The sequence below is a fragment of the Cydia fagiglandana genome, chromosome Z (assembly GCF_963556715.1).
Source record: "Cydia fagiglandana chromosome Z, ilCydFagi1.1, whole genome shotgun sequence".
Taxonomy (NCBI): Eukaryota; Metazoa; Arthropoda; class Insecta; order Lepidoptera; family Tortricidae; genus Cydia; species Cydia fagiglandana.
The window spans coordinates 25372709-25393576 of record NC_085959.1 but is presented as its reverse complement, the minus strand read 5'-3'; the positions used below and the strand labels follow the sequence as shown (position 1 = coordinate 25393576).

General features: G+C 39.0%; 1 protein-coding gene across 1 annotated transcript; it reads left to right on the top strand.

Moving 5' to 3' along the window:
- The first annotated feature begins 3170 nt into the window (after positions 1-3170).
- LOC134678158 (actin nucleation-promoting factor WASL-like) lies at positions 3171-18873 on the top strand. The gene is made up of 11 exons (XM_063536612.1): positions 3171-3473; positions 5822-6049; positions 6158-6257; positions 6653-6865; positions 7043-7156; positions 7471-7653; positions 7952-8038; positions 9328-9423; positions 9697-9908; positions 11548-11634; positions 12161-18873. The coding sequence occupies exons 1-11, from the start codon at positions 3387-3389 to the stop codon at positions 12329-12331; spliced, it is 1578 nt and encodes a 525-aa protein (XP_063392682.1). The 5' UTR covers positions 3171-3386; the 3' UTR covers positions 12332-18873.
- Positions 18874-20868: the final 1995 nt, after the last annotated feature.

Here is a 20868-nt window from a genome sequence, read left to right as displayed (position 1 = left end):
TAGTCATTACAAATATATGTAACATGGATTCCATAATATGTAATACCGAGAAACTGTCCAACTTTTCCCTGCAGGGTCAATGCAAAAAGTACCTAATCGAACCAGAAGGTTGAGGTACCGTCAACATCTAAAATCGTTATCTGTCTCTCATATTCGACCGATAGCGAGGAAGATAATGATTTTATGGTTTCACGGTATATTTGCATCTGCATTTTTGGCTGTATTCATTAAAAATTGTGAGCAAATAACTTATTCTATCTGTATTTACATTATACAAAATACGCACTGTTAGTGGCAGCTCACGCGCTAATACATATAAGTAGGTATCAATAATTTATCATAAGTGTAATGCACTTCTTGAATCCAAAGGATGTATTAGACTGTAGCCACGGTTAGTTTGAATGGAATTTTATAGGTTTTGACGGGTATGTAGGATGTAGGACATTTTAAACTGTTTTTGTTTCATTCGAGATGTATTGTACAACAATATTGATATTTAAAACCACCCAAGGCTCCAGTATTCCATCATAATTATAATGTGACTGGCATCGACGAACAAATTGACGTCACATGAATTATATAACATTATATTTTACTTGCTTCGCTAACGACCTTCTACTATTTCAAAGTATTTTTAATGGAATAAAAATGTCAGAATGAATAAACATCAATTACAAAATATACAGGTAATTTTTTAAGTGGTCCCCGGTTTCTTTGTTTTTAAGGGGCCCACTGATTAACAGTCCGCCGGACGGTATCGGCCTGTTAGTTAGAACAAAATTTTCACAGTTCCGAACAACTGACAGGCCGATATCGTCCGGCAGACTGTTAATCAGTGGGCCCCCACATGTAATTTATGGATATCCCTGTTTTAAAAAGTCTTTTGTACAGTTCATAACCGAACAATTCTCAAAATATTTGTTTGATATTAACTGTGTTAACTTTTATGTTTTGTTTAAGAGTTGAAGGAATGAAAAATGTTGAGGTATATAACCATTAGTGATAAATAACTGTTGGAACAACTAGTGCATCTAGTGCATAATTAGAAAGCTGCTATACCAAAACTTAGCTCTTTGCCTACCTTACAAATGTTAATTTATATAATTTCAAACATTTTGTGGAATACACGTGGGTACGGTTTAATTTGTATAGAATATACAGTCATCTTATAGTAGTAGCTAATACGTGTCATTTTCGAATTAGTGTAAGCACAGCGTTGTCGGTTGTATGTACATGTACATTGTAGTAAAACTAGAAACGAACCAGTAACCGATTTGTAATGTTTTGTATCTAGTTTGTTATGGAACAGACGGATAAATAAAACGATTTGAAAAATGGTGATTTTATTGAAATATGTATGAAACACATTTTGTTTATTTATATGTTATATTATTATCTTTATTTTTTATATATTCTTACCCCCTTATTCAAAAACGCGCTACATACCTCAATTAGCTAATAATAGTTTATACTTATCTGTCATTTTGACTTATGTATTTGTAAGAAAGGGATAAAACATACTTTAACTAAATCAGTTCCGTAAAGTTTTATGAATAAGGGGGTTAGACTTTTCCGTACGGAAACCGAATTCCGTCCGTGCCGCGCGCGGTGAGTCTCAAAATATGTTTGCATTCGGGATTACGTCATTCGGTTTTTTCCGTTCTATGCTCGGCCGCGCTTCGGAAGTTGGAATACACGTCAGGAACAATACAGAACATGTTCGCCAATAGTTATTTACGATACCAGTGCGAAAAAAAGGAAATTACCTATTCGCACGTGTATCGTAAAGTGCTACTTTACGCACTAGTGCGGGAAGATAGATATGTACTGTAAAGAGTATTATTACACTCGTGGCTCGCGCGAGGCTGTAAATTTAATCTAACCATCTGACCCTGATGGTCGAACATTTTGTATGAAAAAAGTGAATTCTGTGGCCTATTTTATAAAGCTACAGATAGGGTCGGTTTTTTGGATATACTGACTGGACTAACTTCTGGAGAATCAAATTTCCTACAATTTTTGTCCTCACGGGCTGAAATACGAGGATCTCACAGTTACATTCTAACTTTATATCACTCCAATATATAGGTAATTCAATAAAGCTACATCTTGACGAAATCGGTAATAAAAGTGAACTCTAGTACTGGTCAATAAAACTCAAAATATCATGCTCAAATTATTTAGATGCGAAGTCTGCAAGGTAACTTTACAATTTCTATTCGAATTTTAAACAATTAACGCTACAAATTAAAGCCAAAGTTATTCCATAGAAAGAAGGATGGGCCAATTATTATTTATACATAGTGCTGCAGACATAGTACAGTCATTATCATTATAGATTTTGACCCGTGAATAATTAGTTCTTGGATTTTTTTTCGTAGGTCCCTCGTTTTTTCAAATATACACAGGAGCCTGATTCAGTCTACTTTTTGAATTTACACTAATCCAAGAACTGATTATTCACGGATAGGGTCGGTTTTTTGGATATACTGACTGGACTACCTTCTGGAGAATCAAATTTCCTACAATTTTTGTCCTCACGGTTTTACTGTAAAATCAAAAATGGCCGAGTTATTCAAGAAAAACCGTTTTTTTGGAAAAATAAACATTTTTCAAATATACGCAGGAGCCTGATTCAGTCTACTTTTTGCTACTTTATTTACACTCCCGAGGGACCTACAAAAAAAATCCAAGAACTAATTATTCACGGGTAGGGTCGGTTTTTTGGATATAATGACTGTACTAACATTTTGGACTAGTCATTGAGTTTTCACTTCTGTCGGCACTCCCGGAGTGGAACCCGTTGTTTTCTTTTTTGTAAAAGTGACAACTGATTTGGTCGCTTTCTGCATTGATAAAAATATGAAGTTGGTCGGTTTCTAAGGTTAAGCCACGAAAAGACTGCAGCGATTTTGATAGCCCTCGCAGTGCCAGTGTTATTTATACGTCATAATTTCATAGAAGTTTGACGTTTAAAATAATACTTGTACTCTTCTTGTACTGCGTGGGCTAGGCTCGGCTATCAAAATCCGCTGCAGACTTTTCTTGGTCTGACTCTATGGTCTGGGTGTAGCCCTGCGCGGTGCGGTCGTGTGTTACGGCTTTTAGATTATTTTGACAGTATAGTATGTAAAATCTGGCAACATTAGTTGTATGATAGATGTGGTTTAGAGAGAAAGTTTATTACTAGTTTTTAGTGTTCGTAGGCGCAAATTAAGATTTAAATTCAGTCAAAATATCATAATATTTAATTACTTTCCAAATAATTAAGGCATCAACGTAGTTATACATATATGTACTATTGAAAAGCAGGAATGAGTGACATCTGGGGCTGTGCCTGTGTGTAGCGATTGAAGGTATCTTAGCTTAGAAGTAGCAACGACAGGATGCCGAGGGGAGAGCATAGGCCTAGCGTATTACTAAGCCGCGAGGAGAACGAACAGGTTTTCAGTCTAATCGGACCGAAGTGCCAGGTGCGTACAATCCATCTACTAAACATCGCTGAGGCCTCGTGATTCAGCGACTAGATTACGTATCGCCGTGTTTGTGGATTATCTGTTGATATCAATGCGATTGCGATTGCTTGTACAGCGAATTTTAATTTATTTGCAAGATATAGCGTTACAAAGCCTCTAGTTAGGTTTTCTTGTATTCTTCATCTTTTGTTATTTATCTTTCAATTTGTACACTGGCTTTTTATATAAACAGGAGTGGGTATACCTCACTTAATGGATGATCTTCTGCCTTATCTCTTATTCTCACTTGCCAATTATGGGCTATACAAGTATACATGATATTCCAGTGGCCAATGCCACACTTTATTGAATTCAGACTTATGTTAGTATACTGGTCAAATAAGTGATGTGAACAAATTGATTCTCTAAGGGTCGTATTCCACCTTTCCATTTTCTTTGTCCATTGTCATTGCGTCTCACTCTATCATTAAGAGCCATTTGCACCATTCCACTAACCCGGGCTTAACCGCTTAACCCTGGGATGGTGGGATAGCGCAAGTGGGCATAAGTCATTAAGCAAAAGTGAGACGCAATACACATTGGACAGATGGAATACCACCCTAAGCTGATTTGAATGTATTGTCATGTAACAAATATTCAGAGTTGGCAGCAGATATGCTAAGTAGGACAACTTTTGTATTCTCTTAACCTCTTAATAGTTGTGCTCAGATCATTTTGAATGCAGGGCTTACCATACCATACTTTTATTTAATCTAATATACATTATGTATTATGCACAGCAATAACTTTTGTTTTCCAGTACTGATATGGACAATTGGACATTGTAGGTGTGGGGTGACTCATTAGGACCAATTCTTGGTCTGAAATGGTTAAGCTACCATTCTTTACCAAGAAATACCATTGACAGGCCATATTATGACATAAAGGGATAGTTCACAAAAGTCTTTACAAGCCAATGTTCCAAAAATATATTTACATGCCTCTATGACAGTGTTAATAAGATTGTGTAGATATATTTTTAGAATGTCGGCTTGTAATGATATTTGTGAACTTGAACCAAACCATAAGTTTTGGTTTAAAAATGTAAAGGTGTAAAATAATTATACCTGCGACTGTACCTAGTGCTTTACAAGAACTATAAAGATCTACTTATTGTATAAATAATGAAATTTTACCCTTGACTTTCAATTGAATTAAACAGATAAGGCTTTTCAAATCACCCAACTTGAATTTTTGCCACAAGTAGGTCATTCTAGGCTAGTTAATTAATAAAGGACACATTATCACTGTAATTTTAAGGGTAAATTGTAAGAAGATCCTCCAAAACATCCCCGAAACATTGGATGTAAATTTAAAGTCAAATAATAAAGTAATAAAGTCAAAATTTAAAGTTGAATATGTCCCGTCATTGTGAATGGTAATTTGTAAGAAGATTACTTTTAAGCACTATTAAATATAATGTAGACACTACAGTCTAAGTCAAAAAAAATAAGCCAATGCATGATACTCTTGGTGTTTGAGTCGGCACAGCCTGATTTCATTGAACAATTTAATCAGATTGGCCAAATAATTTCCCCTCTGGCCAGGCCTTAATGCCTTACATAGTTTTGGAAAAGAGATCCATACTCTTCAAACTCCTGGATAATTTTTTATCAATCATAGCTAAGAAACTCGCTTTCACATAAAACAAAACTGCATCAATCTGTTTGACAGTCTGATGTCACAGACAGACATTGGCGTCAAAGGTATAAGTAACACCCTTCTTTTTACTTGGGGTTTAAAAAATATTATGAAACAAAAATTTAAATAATTGCCTAATTAAAATAACTTGTAGCATTAAAATTACGAATAGGTATTAATTAAAATCGGTAACCAGGAAAAGATAAAAGGATAACGATATAGGCAGTTGGGAAGTTTTTAGATGGTTTCAATCAATTTGGTTTGTTGTGAGGATGAATTTCCTATATGGGATTAATTGGTAATTGCATTAGGGCCGTGCAAAAATCAGAAATGAGGTTCAAAATATCACATTCATACTATACCTCGTTTTTTATAAGGGGTTTTGTCACGCAGCATTAGATTATTTAAAACACTTAAAAAAAAGTAACTAAATAATACTTATGAAACTAAAATAATTTAAATGATCTTATAAGTATGCTATACTAATTGTTGCATATTTGCTCCGACTTATTTACTTTTCAAGTGTTTTTCAATTAAAAGACACACCAAAAAGCCGCATAGCTGCGCCAGCAGCAACTTTAATAGATCCTGGTTCATATATTTGCCAAAAACGGCATAGCTAAATTTGATATGTACGTAATAGAGTCATTGATACTTGATTGCAGAGTTTAGCGACCGCAGTAGTTCAATTGTTTACCACTGAGGGACCAGCACATTCAGAATGGAAGAAAAAGGATACTGGCATCTTGTGCTTGGTGAAGGACAACAGCAAGCGTTCCTACTTCTTCCGCATTTACTGCCTCTACAGGAAGGCCATGATATGGGAACATGAAGTGTACTTGCAGATAGAATATAAACACCCCAGGCCTTATTTGCATACTTTTGAAGCTGAAGTAAGCACTTTGCTTTATGTTTTAATGGAAAAAAATGATTTGAAGATGTTAGAGTGAGGTTGTTTGAGAAATAGTTTAGACTTACAAAATGGGTTTGTTAACTTTCAGGACTATATGACAGCTTTTAATTTTGCCAATGAAGATGAAGCTAAGGTCCTCAGAAATATCCTCATTGAGAAGATTGAATTGAGGAAACAAAAGCGTGAAGGTTTGATATTTTATTATTTTTAATTATATAATATTAATTATGCTATGCTGGTCAGAAATATTTATAATTATTTTTCTGTTACTTTTGCAACCAAATTTCCTAATTAAGTTTGGGCCACGGTACCCCCTATATTCTTGAATATCCGATTTTTTAATAAGGAAAACTCCATGTACCACACTCAATTAAATTAAAGTAAATATCATTTATTTTCAGGCAACTAGGGCACGTACAGGCGTTCTCGTTTGTACTGTATATGTATGCGTATTAAAACACAAATAATAATTAAATCTTTGATGTTTACAATTTGGCAAGCTATTCCATCGAAATAAGTCTTATAAGCATATTTCGACGTCGATGAGTTTGCCGATGTTCCAATTTTTATTTGTTTGTGGCAGAGCGACGGCAGCGGTCGATGCTAGCGTCGCGCGCCAACAGCCAGCAGTCGGCGCGCCACAACGGCGTGCCGCCGGCGCCGCCGGGCCCGGCGCCCGTGCCCCAGCCCGCCCCCGCGCCCGCGCCCGCGCCCGCGCCCCAGCCCGCGCCGCACCATGCACCTGCGCCGTACCACCAGCCCATGCACGCACCACCTCTCAAATCTATATCGTCTGGTAAATCTCACAGAATTTACAATTTTACGATAATTACGATGTTACCTGACCATTGGAGTACCTTATGTCCTTGCAATAAGATTTACAAATTGTCAGTTCACACTGTGAACGTGTTACAATTAGCGTAAGAGTATTTTTTGTTTAATTATATATATTACTGTTTTTTTTTTTTGACAGGCATGCTGAAAAATACCAGCAAGAAACCAAAGATGAGAAAAATCACAAAAGCTGACATTGGAATTCCTCAAGACTTCAAGCACATATCACACGTCGGGTGGGACGCTAACAAAGGTACACTCAAAAAATGATTGGAAGTTATGTTCGATCAATTATACCGCCCAAACAAAAGTAATAAAAAAGCGTTAATGTTGATTTATATAGTATAGAGACCGTGCTCGTGGGAGAGCCTGCCACCTCGTGACAGTCGTGCTCCCTTGCGCATTGTAGTCTGCCATCTATTAGCCTAAATCGAAAACTAGCCATTTTACTATTTATTGGCCCGATGTAAAATGGCAAGTTTCTCGTGCTGCCCTCTACAGTGAATGTCCGCTGTGTTGTGTGTTGTGTTAATAGGTAGCTAGTAAAGATGGTGGTGTGTGTTGCAGGTTTCGACTTGGACAACCTGCCGGAAGAGGAGATGCGGTCGTTCTTCTCGATGGCGGGCGTGTCGGCGTCGCAGCTGGAGGACTCGAGCACGCGCCAGTTCATCTACGACTTCATCAACGAGCACGGCGGCGTCGACGCCGTCAAGGAGGAGCTGCACAAGCCCGACGTCGGCCCCCCACAAGGTCACCGCACACACCAACTCAGGGGCACTTGCACCATCCCATCACACTAACCCGGGGTTAAGCGGTCAAACCGTTAACCCAGGTTAACCCAGTGTCAAATTGTATTGGTAATCATGGTAACTCCAGGTTTAACCGGTTAACCCCGGGTTAGTGATTGGTGCAAGTGGCCTTTATTATCATATAGCCATGTTCCACTCACCCTGGCGTGCGGTGTTTAACACTGTTATACACGTCACCCTTCAATCACCTATGTATTTATAAGCATTTTCAATGGCCCTTTCCTATCCGTTTGTTACAGGTGGTGGAGGGTACGGACGCGGCGCGACGTCGCACGCGCCGCCCGTGCCGCACCGCAGCCCCGCGCCTCCGCACCCGCCCCAGCCGCGTCAGTACCACTTTTCTTTCTCAACTTATTGCGCTAGCTGTAGCAACTAAGGGCCAGTGTTGCACCAACCACATTTGACTGACTGATTAACGTCAGCCGGGGCGCCCCGGCGCTTTACTACGTAACTTTCCATACATCAAAATTTTCGAAGCGAACTCTTTAACAATACGAACAGTTTGGTGCAACCTACCTAAGAGCGTAAAATATCTATATGTTGCAGGCAAATTGTAAGAATCCGCTGTTGTAAAATGGTTAGGCAAATTGTAAAAAGTCGGCATTTTGTAAAATACCTTATGACATTAATAGCGCCGTTCCCAATTTTCCGCGGCATTTTATTTCTTTAATTTAATTAGTTCTTTAATTTACCACGTGTTGCGCCGCTCATCAAAACTATGAAAAACGCTGGGATGTCCGTCAAATCTGGAGTTTGTCGGACTTATTAGGGGCGCGTAGGACGGGGGAGGCTTTTGGGACTGGGTGGCTCCGGCGCTGTGGAAAAGCAGCCGTTACGCCATCGCGCGACGAAACATGGTCAATACACCCGGCTACGAAGTCTCGGCTCGCTAGTCGCCTTCGGCAACCTGCCCCAGAAGCTCGCCTCGCTCGTTCCCGCGCTCCGTCACAGCCGGCGAGGGCTGCTCTCCTTCCGCGCCTCCATTTTCGTAATTGCTCTCTAGGGGTAGGACAGACTCTTGTCTGCCACGTGTATAGTGGGGTGCTCTGATTCGGTTTTGGGTGATTGGTGTGCTATAGTGCTATAAAAGTTAATATAAAAAATTGATAAAACAGAAAACCACGGTCACCCTCAGACAACCATCTCGTTTACGTTGACACTGTTGAGCGCACTAACAATTTGCCTTAATCAATTTGCAAACGTGAAATCGTTTGTAAAATGACGACGCCATTTGTGAAATGCCGAATCTTACAATTTTCCTGCGACATATACGCTACCTTAATGTTTAGTTTAGGCAATAAGGTCGTGTACTCTTTTTTGGCGCTTTACCTCTACCGATTATACATGAACACGTAGAGTTTTGATTCAAGGATTGCTACCGCAGAGGATCGTCATTAAAGAATGCAATAACCAGTTATAAAATAAGACCGAAATATAACCGTAACCGATTTTTTCAAGAACCGGTTAGCATTGGGATTATTGCTATACCGCCAACCTCTACAATATAGTGTTGGTTGCGGAAAACAGTGTTTCGGATGTAGCTTTTGGAAACGTTATGCAATTTCCCAACGTGAAGAAAAAGGGCCTGGTCCTAATAAGAGCGCGTGTTGTGCAGCCTCCCGCGCGCCCCCGCCGCCGCCGGCGCGCGCCGTGCCGCCGCCGCCGCCGCCCGCCGCCTCCCGCAACCCGCCGCCGCCGAGACCCATTCAGCGTAAGTGTACATTAACTATACCAGTGTCTTAATTTGTACGATGAAACCAAATTAAGAAATAGTATATCCGGTACAGCACTGGTTCACATAAACGAGAGAACCACCAACGAGAACACTACTGCTGCAATGGTCAGTTATGGTCATGCATGAATTGTTGGTCATGCATCTTTATCGATTCTTTCTACTTCTTATCTTTGATTTTATCCTATTGTAAATCCAATCGAATTACTTAATAAAGTACATACCTTAAGGTGGTAACTGTGTGTATTTTAGCGCCGTCGAGTGGTCCTCCGGCGGTGCCGCCGCCGCCGCCGCCGATGATGCTGCCGCCTGCGGGCGCGCCGCCTCCGCCGCCGCCCGCGCCTCCCGCGCCCCCCGCGCCGCCCGCGCCGCCGGCGCCGCCTGGCCCGCCAGACGCTGCGGTGCCCCCAGACGCAAGAGCCGCGCTCATGGAAAGCATTCGCAGTGGAAACAAGGCCTTAAAGGTGACTTTTATTTCTAATTCATACTATAGTTCCTACATAAGAATAGTATTGTCGAGGTAAGATGCTATACCTTTTCGCGCCACTGTAATATAAGTAGAATTGTGTGTGAAGTTGTATTTTTTTAATATTTATACTTATACTAGCTGTTGCCCGCGACTTCGTCCGCGTGGAATCTTATCTTCAACATTTTACATCTTTAGTACTATAATTTTCATATCCAAGCAATGTTGAAATTAAGTACTTTTTTAGCAAGTTGTATGAAGTTTTAAGTCAAGTGAATTTTGATGTTGGTTACTGAAATTACTTTTCTTGTATTCTCATAATAGGTGCCTATGCCCTTATACAAAGATTCAAGTTCCGCATTCCGCACTACCGAAATATCTGATCTCCATACAAACTTTCAACCCTTTTCTTACCACCTTGGGGGATGAATTTCAAAAATGCTTGAATTAGTTTTCATGTTTTTTAATTTATTACCTTTTTTTCCAAAAAGTTAAAGTTCCTAGCTTCAAATAAAATTTGCACCTGAAGACGAACTTTCATCCCCTTTTTAACCCCCTTCGGGGTTGAATTTCCACGAACGTTGCAATAACTTTTTTTTGTAATCGGCTATTATGCCTTTCTAAGAATTTTCAAAGTATTTGTAATGGATTTAAACTTTGAAGCCCATTTTAACCCTGTTAGGGGATGAATTTTACAAAACGCTGAAATTACTTTTATTGTCTTCTAATAGTATCCCCAAATACAAAGATTCAAGTCCCGCTCTCGAAAAAATGTTTGATATCCATACAAACTTTCAACCCTTTTTTCACCACCTTAGGGGATGAATTTTCAAAAACGCTGAAATGAGTTTTCTTTTTATTTTAATTTTAATTTAAAACGTTTTTACAAAGTTTCAAGTTCCTTGCTTAAAATAAAATTTGCACCCGAAGACGAACTTTCATCCCCTTTTTAACCCCCTTAGAGATTGAATTTCCAAAAACGTTGCAATCACTTTTTTTGTAATCGGCTATTATGCCTTTCTACGAAGTTTCAAAGCATTTGTAATGGATTAAAATTTTCAACCCCTTTTAAACCCTGTTAGGGGATGAATTTTACAAAACGCTGAAATTACTTTTCCTGTCTTCTAATAATATCCCTAAATACAAAGATTCAAGTCCACCACTTGAAAATTTTTTTGATATCCATACAAACTTTCAACCCCTTTTTCACCACCTTAGGGGATGAATTTTTAAAAACGCTGAAATTAGTTTTCTTATATTTTAATAATATATCTTTTTACGAAGTTTCAAATTCCTAGCTTAAAAAAAAACTTTAACCCCATACAAACTTTCATCCCCTTTTTAACCCCCTTAGGGGTTGAATTTCTTAAAATCGCTTCTTATCTCTTGTACACTTTATAAATGCAATCTGGTGTGCAAATTTCAACTTTCTGGCTTTTGTAGTTTCGGCTCTGCGTTGATGAATCAGTCAGTCAGTCAGGACACTTGCATTTATATATATAGATTGTTAATATTTCCATCAGCGACCGGTCAAACGACAAATGAGGAACTATTTAATTAAAAACAATAAGTTTACCGTATTTTAATACCTTCGTAACAGGACAGCTTTTAAATAAGGTGTTGGGAATTGATTGCAGCACGTGGAAGCCGGGGCCAAGCCGCCCGCAGAGGACAACCGGAGCAACCTGCTCAGCGAGATCCGACAGGGCGTCGAGTTGCGATCCGTGAGTACCTGGCCGACTATCGCCGCTATTGCACTAGTCATCATCGTCTACATACACATACATGATACATGTAAAACAATTGTAAAGGCAATGTACTAGTATGCTTGCCTATAAATCACTTTTCAAAGCACTTGATCGTAGAATTGCTCGCTGTATTAAGAGGAAAGGGGAAGGCCGCTACTCCATAGTAAACGTAGTTCCCATTTGAACCTTTGGTGCGCGAGTCCGACTTACACTTGGCCGGTTTTTTTGTTCGAAGTTGGACTACACGGCATAAATCGGTGTACACTGTTAAATATTTTTACATGTGTTTTAACCATAGCTATATGTATGCTATAATCGATATAATATATTATAATCTCGTGTTAATCCTCGTGTTGGCCCTACCACAAACAACTATAATCTCGTGTGAATTAGTGGACATACCACAAACCACATCGTTTGTCGATCGTTCGAAATATGCAAGAGAGGTAGGAGGCCCTCTGATGGTGAACGGCCGTCGTAAGGTGTGTTGTTGCTTGTGCAGGTGCAGGCGTCGCGGCCGGCGAGCAACGGCGCGGCGCCGGCGGCGGGCACGGGCGGCGCCTCGGGCCTGGCCGTGGCGCTGCGCCGCGCGCTGGACGAGCGCTCGCGCGTCATACACTCCTCCGACTCCGACGACAGCGAGCCCGCCACCAGCGACGACGATTGGGATTAACCGCATTATGACACAGACTCGCTCTCTCCTCCCTCCTTATACACATTTTATATTTATTTTTAACATTCTACTTTTACTTCCTGAAATCTTGTCACACATCTACCAGTCGCTTTATATACCCGATCTCTTCAAAGCCTATACTTTAATCTACGTAAATATTAGGCTCAGGCGGTCAAGTGGTACCTTGTTGTACAAAGACCACTAAGTCAACCCAGTGTCTATAAACTCTATAAGGACCACAAAAAATCATAACTTTGGCATTGAATTAAAATGGTTTCATATAAAGTTATCGGCGAATGAATAGCTCAAGATTGCGAATGGTATAATCAATTTATAAATAGAACCAAACAGGCATTGAAGCGCTTTACATTTTGTATGTGGTACATGACCAAGCTCGTGGTAGTGTACTATGATTCAGTGTTTTCTTTTTAAGCTTATTTTTTACCATGTAACTGTTTTGCATATTATTCTTATTAACTGACTGACATTCACACTGGCTCTTTACCTCCCAAATAACATTATTCTTGTATTAATGTTAAAATAAATTATGAATATTGTAGGCGCCATTATACCAATTCAACTGGTGTCATAAACAAGTGGTGGTGGTTGTATTGGCAGCCATGCCGGCCAATATAGCGGTTAACAAATGTAGGCTTTGAAGGTTTACTTGCATTTGGTTAGCATCAAGTAATAGAAGTCATATCAGGCAATCGGTTTGTATGTAGAGGTAAACTGTATGTATATTGAATGTGTATATAATGTTCTTAATTGTAGAAAATTGACTGACAAAACGATGGTGATTTTATGATTATAGCATTTTTGTCATACATTCGTTTATTTCCAGTTTTTGGTTAGTAAATTGTCTTTTGTGTTAAGAGAGTGAAGAAAACGAATAATAATATTAACACCACACATTGACTATATATTGACATATTGGTAATAATATTCTATCAGTCGAATATCAAAATCACTTATAAAAAATAGGTTGCACATATCCAGGACGCGGGGACCATTCGGAATACCTTTTTTAATTTCCATGTGTGACCCCCATCTATAGCCACGACGTGATCACAAACTGGAAGTAAGCGCACTGTACCTGATATAGGTGTCGCACAATAGAGAGAGGCCACGGCACACGGGATGTCGTCTAGTGTAGAGACTGTCACCTTTATTTTGAACTTCTAATTAACATTTGCATACTATTTTGCACCTGTGTCCTTGATATTGATAATTGGTTCCATTCGCCTCTCTCTGGATCGCGAGACCTATGATAATAATCTAGATATTTTAGATATATTAGCTTAATTTGAGATACAATCAGCACGCCTAAACACCCTAACTAATATAATTTGTTTCGGGCGTGTCGGTGATATACATTTACATGCACTTAACGCACTGTTGGACAGTATCAATGGGCGCTCACTATATAGTTTGTAGCTGCGCTCTATTGATTGTCCTGTTCAGCGATGTATTAATGTTAAGCTTCTGGACAAGATGTTAGGACCCTATGAGGGATAAACCTGTCTACAGATTTGTGATCGTGACTACGTGATACATAGTCAGTATAGGTAGCCAGCAGGACCAGATAAGAGTATTGAGTTGAGATGTTTTAATAATTATGTGAAGGCACACTGAACATAATACAAATTACAAATAGACATCCAGTAATAGTTTTCCAGTAATTTCAAATAGTTGTCCCGGAACAATTTTCCATCTGATCTGATTATACGATTTAAAAAATCTTATACAGTCAGCAGTAGTTAAGAGAATGAAAATTCTCATGCCGTTTCAGCATGACAGTTCTTTTGCGTGGATATTTTCGACACTTCGTTTGATTCTCGTAGTCACTTCTACTGCTAACTGCAGTGTCTAGTTTGGTCCCACTAGAAGAAAGCGCAACGCTGCTACACTATTGTAGTCGTCGTATTCGTAAATAACGATCACTGTCGACGCTGTGCTGCATAAAACAGCTTATAAAAATCCTAAAAAGTGACTTAATAGGTTTTTTATTTAGCAGGTGCAACCATAGAATATAGTCAATAACAATTTACTTAATTGTTATCATTTTAGTCGGCAACCATAGTCATTTTATGGTTTTAGTTAAGAAAATATATTAAATATTATTTATTAGTTTAGTTTACTATAAAAGTTTAGATAGCATTACCTATATGTTTCACCATTAAGAGGGAAGAATACTACGTACTCGTCCATATAAAAAGAGAAAATGTTTATCAACTATAAATATTTTCCATTCCCACTGATTTTTAGTACGTTATTGATACAATGAAAGACTAGGTTTATAGGTTTTCCTTTTTACAAAATTTACAATATACCAAATATTATTTTAAAGCGAAACCTATAAACAGAATATATTATGCTGAAATGATCGATATCCAAATCAAAGTGATTTGTTAAGACTTAGTTAGTGGAAACCGTTTTCTCCCGCATCAAAAAGGTACCTCTTGTCAGTAGCTATTCTTCCCTCTTAATGGATTTGGTATATTGTACGGACCCGCGTTAACGTACGATTCATATTGATCGAGCCGGATGGAGCTGGTATAGAGCACCTTATTACGCGCCAAAGTATGTCGAATTTAGCCTGGGAATACCACTGTGTCAATCAACGTAATGTTTTATCGAAACTTAACGGACTCTAGTTATATTGTAATATATAATAGATCATCACACACAGCTTGGCATCCGTATACATTCCTTGCGGCCAGGGCCGTCTTCAACTATGACATAAGAATTTAAGATCCTTTTGGAAAGTAAAGAAAGCGAATTAAATTAACATTTTTCTACTATGATCTTCTAATTGTTGTGGGTAATCAAATATACTGTTACTATCTGTCCTTCGAGGCCCCCTGAGGATGGGGGCACTGGGCACGGGCCCCGTGTGCCCTTATGGTAAAGGCTGTACTGCTTGCGGCTGCAGGTTGCGCGCATGACGCCGGATTTCGTGACGGCCAGCTAACCCACCTACCTGTTCCCGCCAGTAAAATGTTTCGATTTGTATCAGGTCTCTCACAGACGGACTCGGTCAGCTACCACAAGCTAACTCCATATTACATGGATAATTCACTCAAATTAATCTAAATGCTGCTATCACCAAGTTTTTACCACTAGTAACGGCTGGGATTTTTTCTAACTTGTCCCCAGTGATGAAACCTACATATCTGCTTTGTCCGAAGGTTGACTGACAGAGAATGCCTTGAACATTAAGTCGCGATTTGTACGCAATAAAGATTAGAAAATCCCAGTTGTTCGACGATTAAATACCTGTTGCACGGTTCCACGTTCCGGTATACGAGACACATTAAGACTGCATCGACCGTCCAGTGGCGCCCTCATTGGGGGAATAGTATTTTCTAATTAACCAATTACTTTATGTATAAATCTATATAATATTACTACTATTTTCCTATTGATTCCCCATTTTTTGGTTTTTGTCGCATTGTTTTATTTTGTTTAGTTTTTGATGCTTTGGTTAATTCAAGGCCCCTACGTTTATTGTTCTATTTGACGGCGCAGCAACTAGTATCATTTCTCTCTCCTCGCTCTTTTAAAATGCCATTTGTCAAAAAAGGACAACCATACTGCTGACAAGGTGAACTTCAAATCAAGTGTTGCCTTTTTTGATGCATCCAGGCTGTGAATGTGTGCGTAAAAGCGTGTATATGTGTTCTTTTAGGGATGTGAAAAGTCGATTTTAATCATGTTATATATCGATAAACGCTACACAGCGGAACGAAATAGCTATTAATTGAAGCTTCAATATCTTCGTTAAACATATACATAATTGAAATGCTAATGAATAATAAATATATTAGAATTTAATAAAATATTTAAATTATTGCGGAACACATATCTTAGTAGGTATTTATGTATTTTAATTAAATATCTGAACTTTCCCTTGGTTCCCTGCTGGGGCGTGACGATAAAATTGTGATCTGATAACCACAATAAAGAATAAAAGCGTTTTTGTTCATTTTAGATATCGTCAAACCTTTGAAGTAAAATTAAAATTGTAAGAAATGTCGATAGTTTATCGATATGACTTTATCGACATGGCTACAGCAAGGTGGTGTTAAATTGTTAATCGTACACTAAACAAAAGTGGCAACAGTGACAGCTCGCTGAGACACCGTCTATATATATATTATGTCTATGGGTTAATTAGAAAATACAATTACCCCAATGAGGGCGCCACTGGACGGTTCGTCCATGCCAAGCTGAGATCCGGCCCGGCGCGGCGTCCGGCTGATAAGAATCGTACATTACTCTTACATTGTGATCAGTTGATCGCCACGCATAGCCCGAGTGTTGCACTATCGCTTATAGGTCTTTCGATTTCAAACTGAGCTTGTTTGGAGATATTATTATTCACTATAGTATGTAGTGTTTCGAACCTTTTAAGCGCGTCATGACTTATGGATTTTAGGGTATATGAATAGGGTAATTCGCCAGTAACTGACCGCCCTAAATTAAAAATGAATTCTATTCATCTATAAACACAATTCATTTTACTTAGTATAAGGTGGCTAGTTATTGAAGGTATCGTCTTGGGTCGTCCCATTCGTTTTTCGTCAAGTTCTTAAATTAGTCCTATTCTGCTTTCGTCATTCATTCTACATTGAAAGCCACCGACGATTGTGACGAATGTAGAATGAGTGACGAAAGCAGAATAGGACTAATTTAAGAACTTGACGAAAAACGAATGGGACGACCCAAGACGATACCGTTGATGACAATTACTAAAACCAGCCAGTTACTGGCCAATCACCCTAATCTCGAAACAAGCTCTGTTTGAAAACGAGACTATTATACAGTATATAACAACGAAACAATTGTTCTCATTTGCAAAAAAATGCCGAATGCCTGCAAAAATAAGTTGTAAATAATGTTAATACATAATACGTACGAGTATATCGTATCTAATAACCGCTTTACAGAATGAATTACGTTGTTGCGCGCGAATTCAAGTAAGGAGTCCCGCGAAGTTAGATCATCTAACTGAATCATCTGACGTAGATTCAAAATGGAGCTCCTAGTTACTCCTCTCTCATTGTCACCTGATGGTATCAAGCTATTGTATTTTATTGTACTGTATGTACATACAGGATGGAGGAAAAAGTAAAAAAAAACACGCACTTGGCAGGTTTTTTTATTGTTGTTTTTATGGTTCCAATATATTTTTGCAGGTAGGCGGTACCTATAAGGTTGCAGTCTACAAAATATAGGCAAGTCAGTAGGTTGTCGTACGGTTTTAAAATATCGGAATCCATTTGAGACATTACCTGCCGATGAATGGCATAGTAGCAGGGATGTTGCGGATGCGGATGTCAAGATTATGTACATATTTAAAAACGTCACATATTAAATTTTTAGTAATTTATATTTTAAAAAAAACGAAAAGAAAAAACACACGAACAATAACTATTGAGTTGCGAACAGTACCTTGGTCGACTTTTCTAGACGATCCGTTATAGGTAATGATGAAAATTACCTAGCAGTTAGCCGCCGCTAAGACTTTCCTGTACCGATATGTACGACATCCGCATAAGCTCCGCATCGATTTTATGGATTTTGAAAAATTGATGTAGGCTCTCAAGTGGATCCCGACATTTAAAACCCGTCCGAATATACACTGCTATGTGCTGCTATGTGCAAGAGCATCGTTAAACCATTCTGGTTTAACGATGCTCTTGGATCAAAATATTATGTAATTGTGATTTATCTCTAATAAAGAAATAAAATAAAATAATAAGCTCCATATTAATACAGTGGAATCCGCTTATAATGACATCGAAGGGAACTGACAATTACGTCATACTAAGCGGATGTCATATAAAGCATAGTTGTACAACTTCTTATTTTTGTTGTTTTCCAAATGAATCTCAAATTCCTTTGTGAGAGATGAGTTTTATTAAATTTGTAAAAAATGTCAACTTGTCACTGAGAAACAAAACTAAAATACCTTACATGCCACGAACGCATCAAACGTCCTCGCAGGAAAGACGTGGTGACGGCCACGAAAACCAGCGAAGGTGTCAGTATAACCGGACATAATTACATGGAAATAGGATTTTTAGGTCATAGTAAGCGGTTTGTCACTATAAGCGAAGGCATCTTATCCGAATTTGTCACAAAGAGTTTTATATGAAAACCAAACATCGCACAGTAATTACGTCATAGTAGGCGGTTGGTCAGTATAAGCGGAGTCATAATAAACGGATTCTACTGTATACTTATATTCAGCGCCCCTGGTGCTACCGTCAGCCGTAGCCGCTCGCATCCCAATTCCATTCAATTCTTGCTAGCTAAAAAATAAGATCAAAATAACTCTTACTAAGAATTTATATGTAGGTAGGTATAGTAGATTTAAACATTGTATAAAAAGCGCAAAGCTATTTTTATAATATTTATGTTTTTAATTGTTATTTGTAATATTACCAATTGTATCTTACGGGCAATTTGACTAACAAATCATGTTATTATCGCATGTAACACTATGTTGACTAAATAAATAATGATTAATTTAATTTTTATGAAATTTATTTATTATCATTAGATCATCACCGTAAGGAAAAGTGAACGAACAATGGTGTATTCCTATCTCTGCCCGCTCCCCAATCAGGTTCATTCCCATCTGTCCCCGGCGGAACAGATGGAAATATACCAAAACAAGCTGATTTTACAGTGTATTCCCATTGTAGCCGGCGGGGATAAATGGGAATTAATCCTTCCCATCTGTGACCGCCCTACGGGACCCTATTACTAAGACTCCTCTGTCCGTCTGTCTGTCACCAGGTTGTGACTCATGATCCGTGATTTACTGTTGCTGCTATAACAACAAATACTAAAAACAGAACAAAATATAATATTTAAGAGGGCTTGCGTAATGGTACGGAACCCTTCGTGAGCAGTCGGATTCGCACTTTGCCAATTTTTATAATAACAAATGTCGATTTTGATGCTATATAGAACCGTTAAAATTAATTCTAGAAATAAAAAAAAGTTGTTTCAGAGATATGTAGTAGATTTGATCACTACTTATTTAGTATTATAACTAGGCAGGCTGCACCGCATCAGCACCAAACCGATTATGTTAACCGAGTCGAGTACAAGTATTAAAGCAGAGGACTCAAAGGAGTTCTAAGTAACTGGGAAGTTAGTTTCATATAGTTTTTATTTATTATTTATTATTATGTTTATATGGGCCTATGAGTGTCGCCTCGACCAAGCTGTGATCTATTGTGACGGCCCTTTAAAGTTCATTACTAATGCCCGTTGAATCCAGGAAGTTCCAGATTCTTTGGGCCGTAATGCTCTGTACCTCATAGGGTTCCAGTATATGTCGCCCTAGGTAGGTACTTCTTTTGGACATTAGTGGTCCGCAGGAGCAGAGAATGTGCATAGCAGTCTCCTCTGACTCTTGGCAGAACCTGCATGTCGCATCTTGTTTTTTCCCTATTTGAAACATGTGTTTGTTCAACTTGCAGTGTCCAGTCAAAATTCTAGTCACCGCACAAGTTTTGTGTCTTTTGAGCCCTAGAAGCTCCTTAGCAGTTTTGCTGTTGAACCCTTTGATTAGAGCTTTCGAGTGTTCTTGTCCTTTTACGAACTTCCACCAATCGATTGCTCTCGTTTTTTCTATGTTGTTGAGCAGAGAATATGCATCCCGTTTTGTGGTTCCACAAAACGGTTCTGGGCCGACCAGGGGTGTGTCTGCGCCCTTTCTAGCAAGTTCATCCGCTTCTTCGTTTCCGTTAATGTCGGAGTGCCCTGGTACCCATCTAAGTATAACTTTGTTGGAATAAGCCAGTGCATTTAGGTTTGATTTACAGTTCTGGACTAGTTTTGAGTTTGACTCAAGAGATTCTAGTGCCAGCAGAGCAGCCTGGCTGTCTGAGTTGATGTAGATATGGTGGTGTCTTAGGTTTCTATCCAGGTTGATCTCCGCACATTTGTTGATGGCGAAGACTTCTGCCTGGAAGATTGAGGCCTGTGTGCCCATGCTGACGCTAGCTCTGAACTTAGGTCTCTCACCATAGATCCCACATCCTACATCATTGCCTTTCTTGGAACCATCCGTATACCAAATAAGGCTTCCCTCTTCGACGAACATTTGGTCGTTAGTCCATTTGTCTCTAGGAGGTATTTCTACTGTGTACAGTTTAGTAAAGTGACATTGAGTGTGCGTGTCATCTGTGGGCATGCTAAGGGTTCTATTTGCAAAAACCCAGGCCTTTAGTTTGGTTAATGCTTGAGAGCGCCATTTTGGCCTATTTAGCGTGCAGATTCTGTAGACGCACTGCTTGGCCTCCTTTTGCACCTGCAAGTGGAGTGGTATAATATCCAGCAGTGCATCTAGGGCCGCTCCCGGTGTCGAGGAGAAGGCGCCTGTTGCTGTTAAACAAGCCGTGCGTTGCAGGCTGTTTAATGTGTCTATTGCCGTCTTTTGGTTGGTTTTGTTACACCAGACTGCGGAAGCGTAGGTGATAATTGGCCTCACTACAGCTGTGTATAACCACATA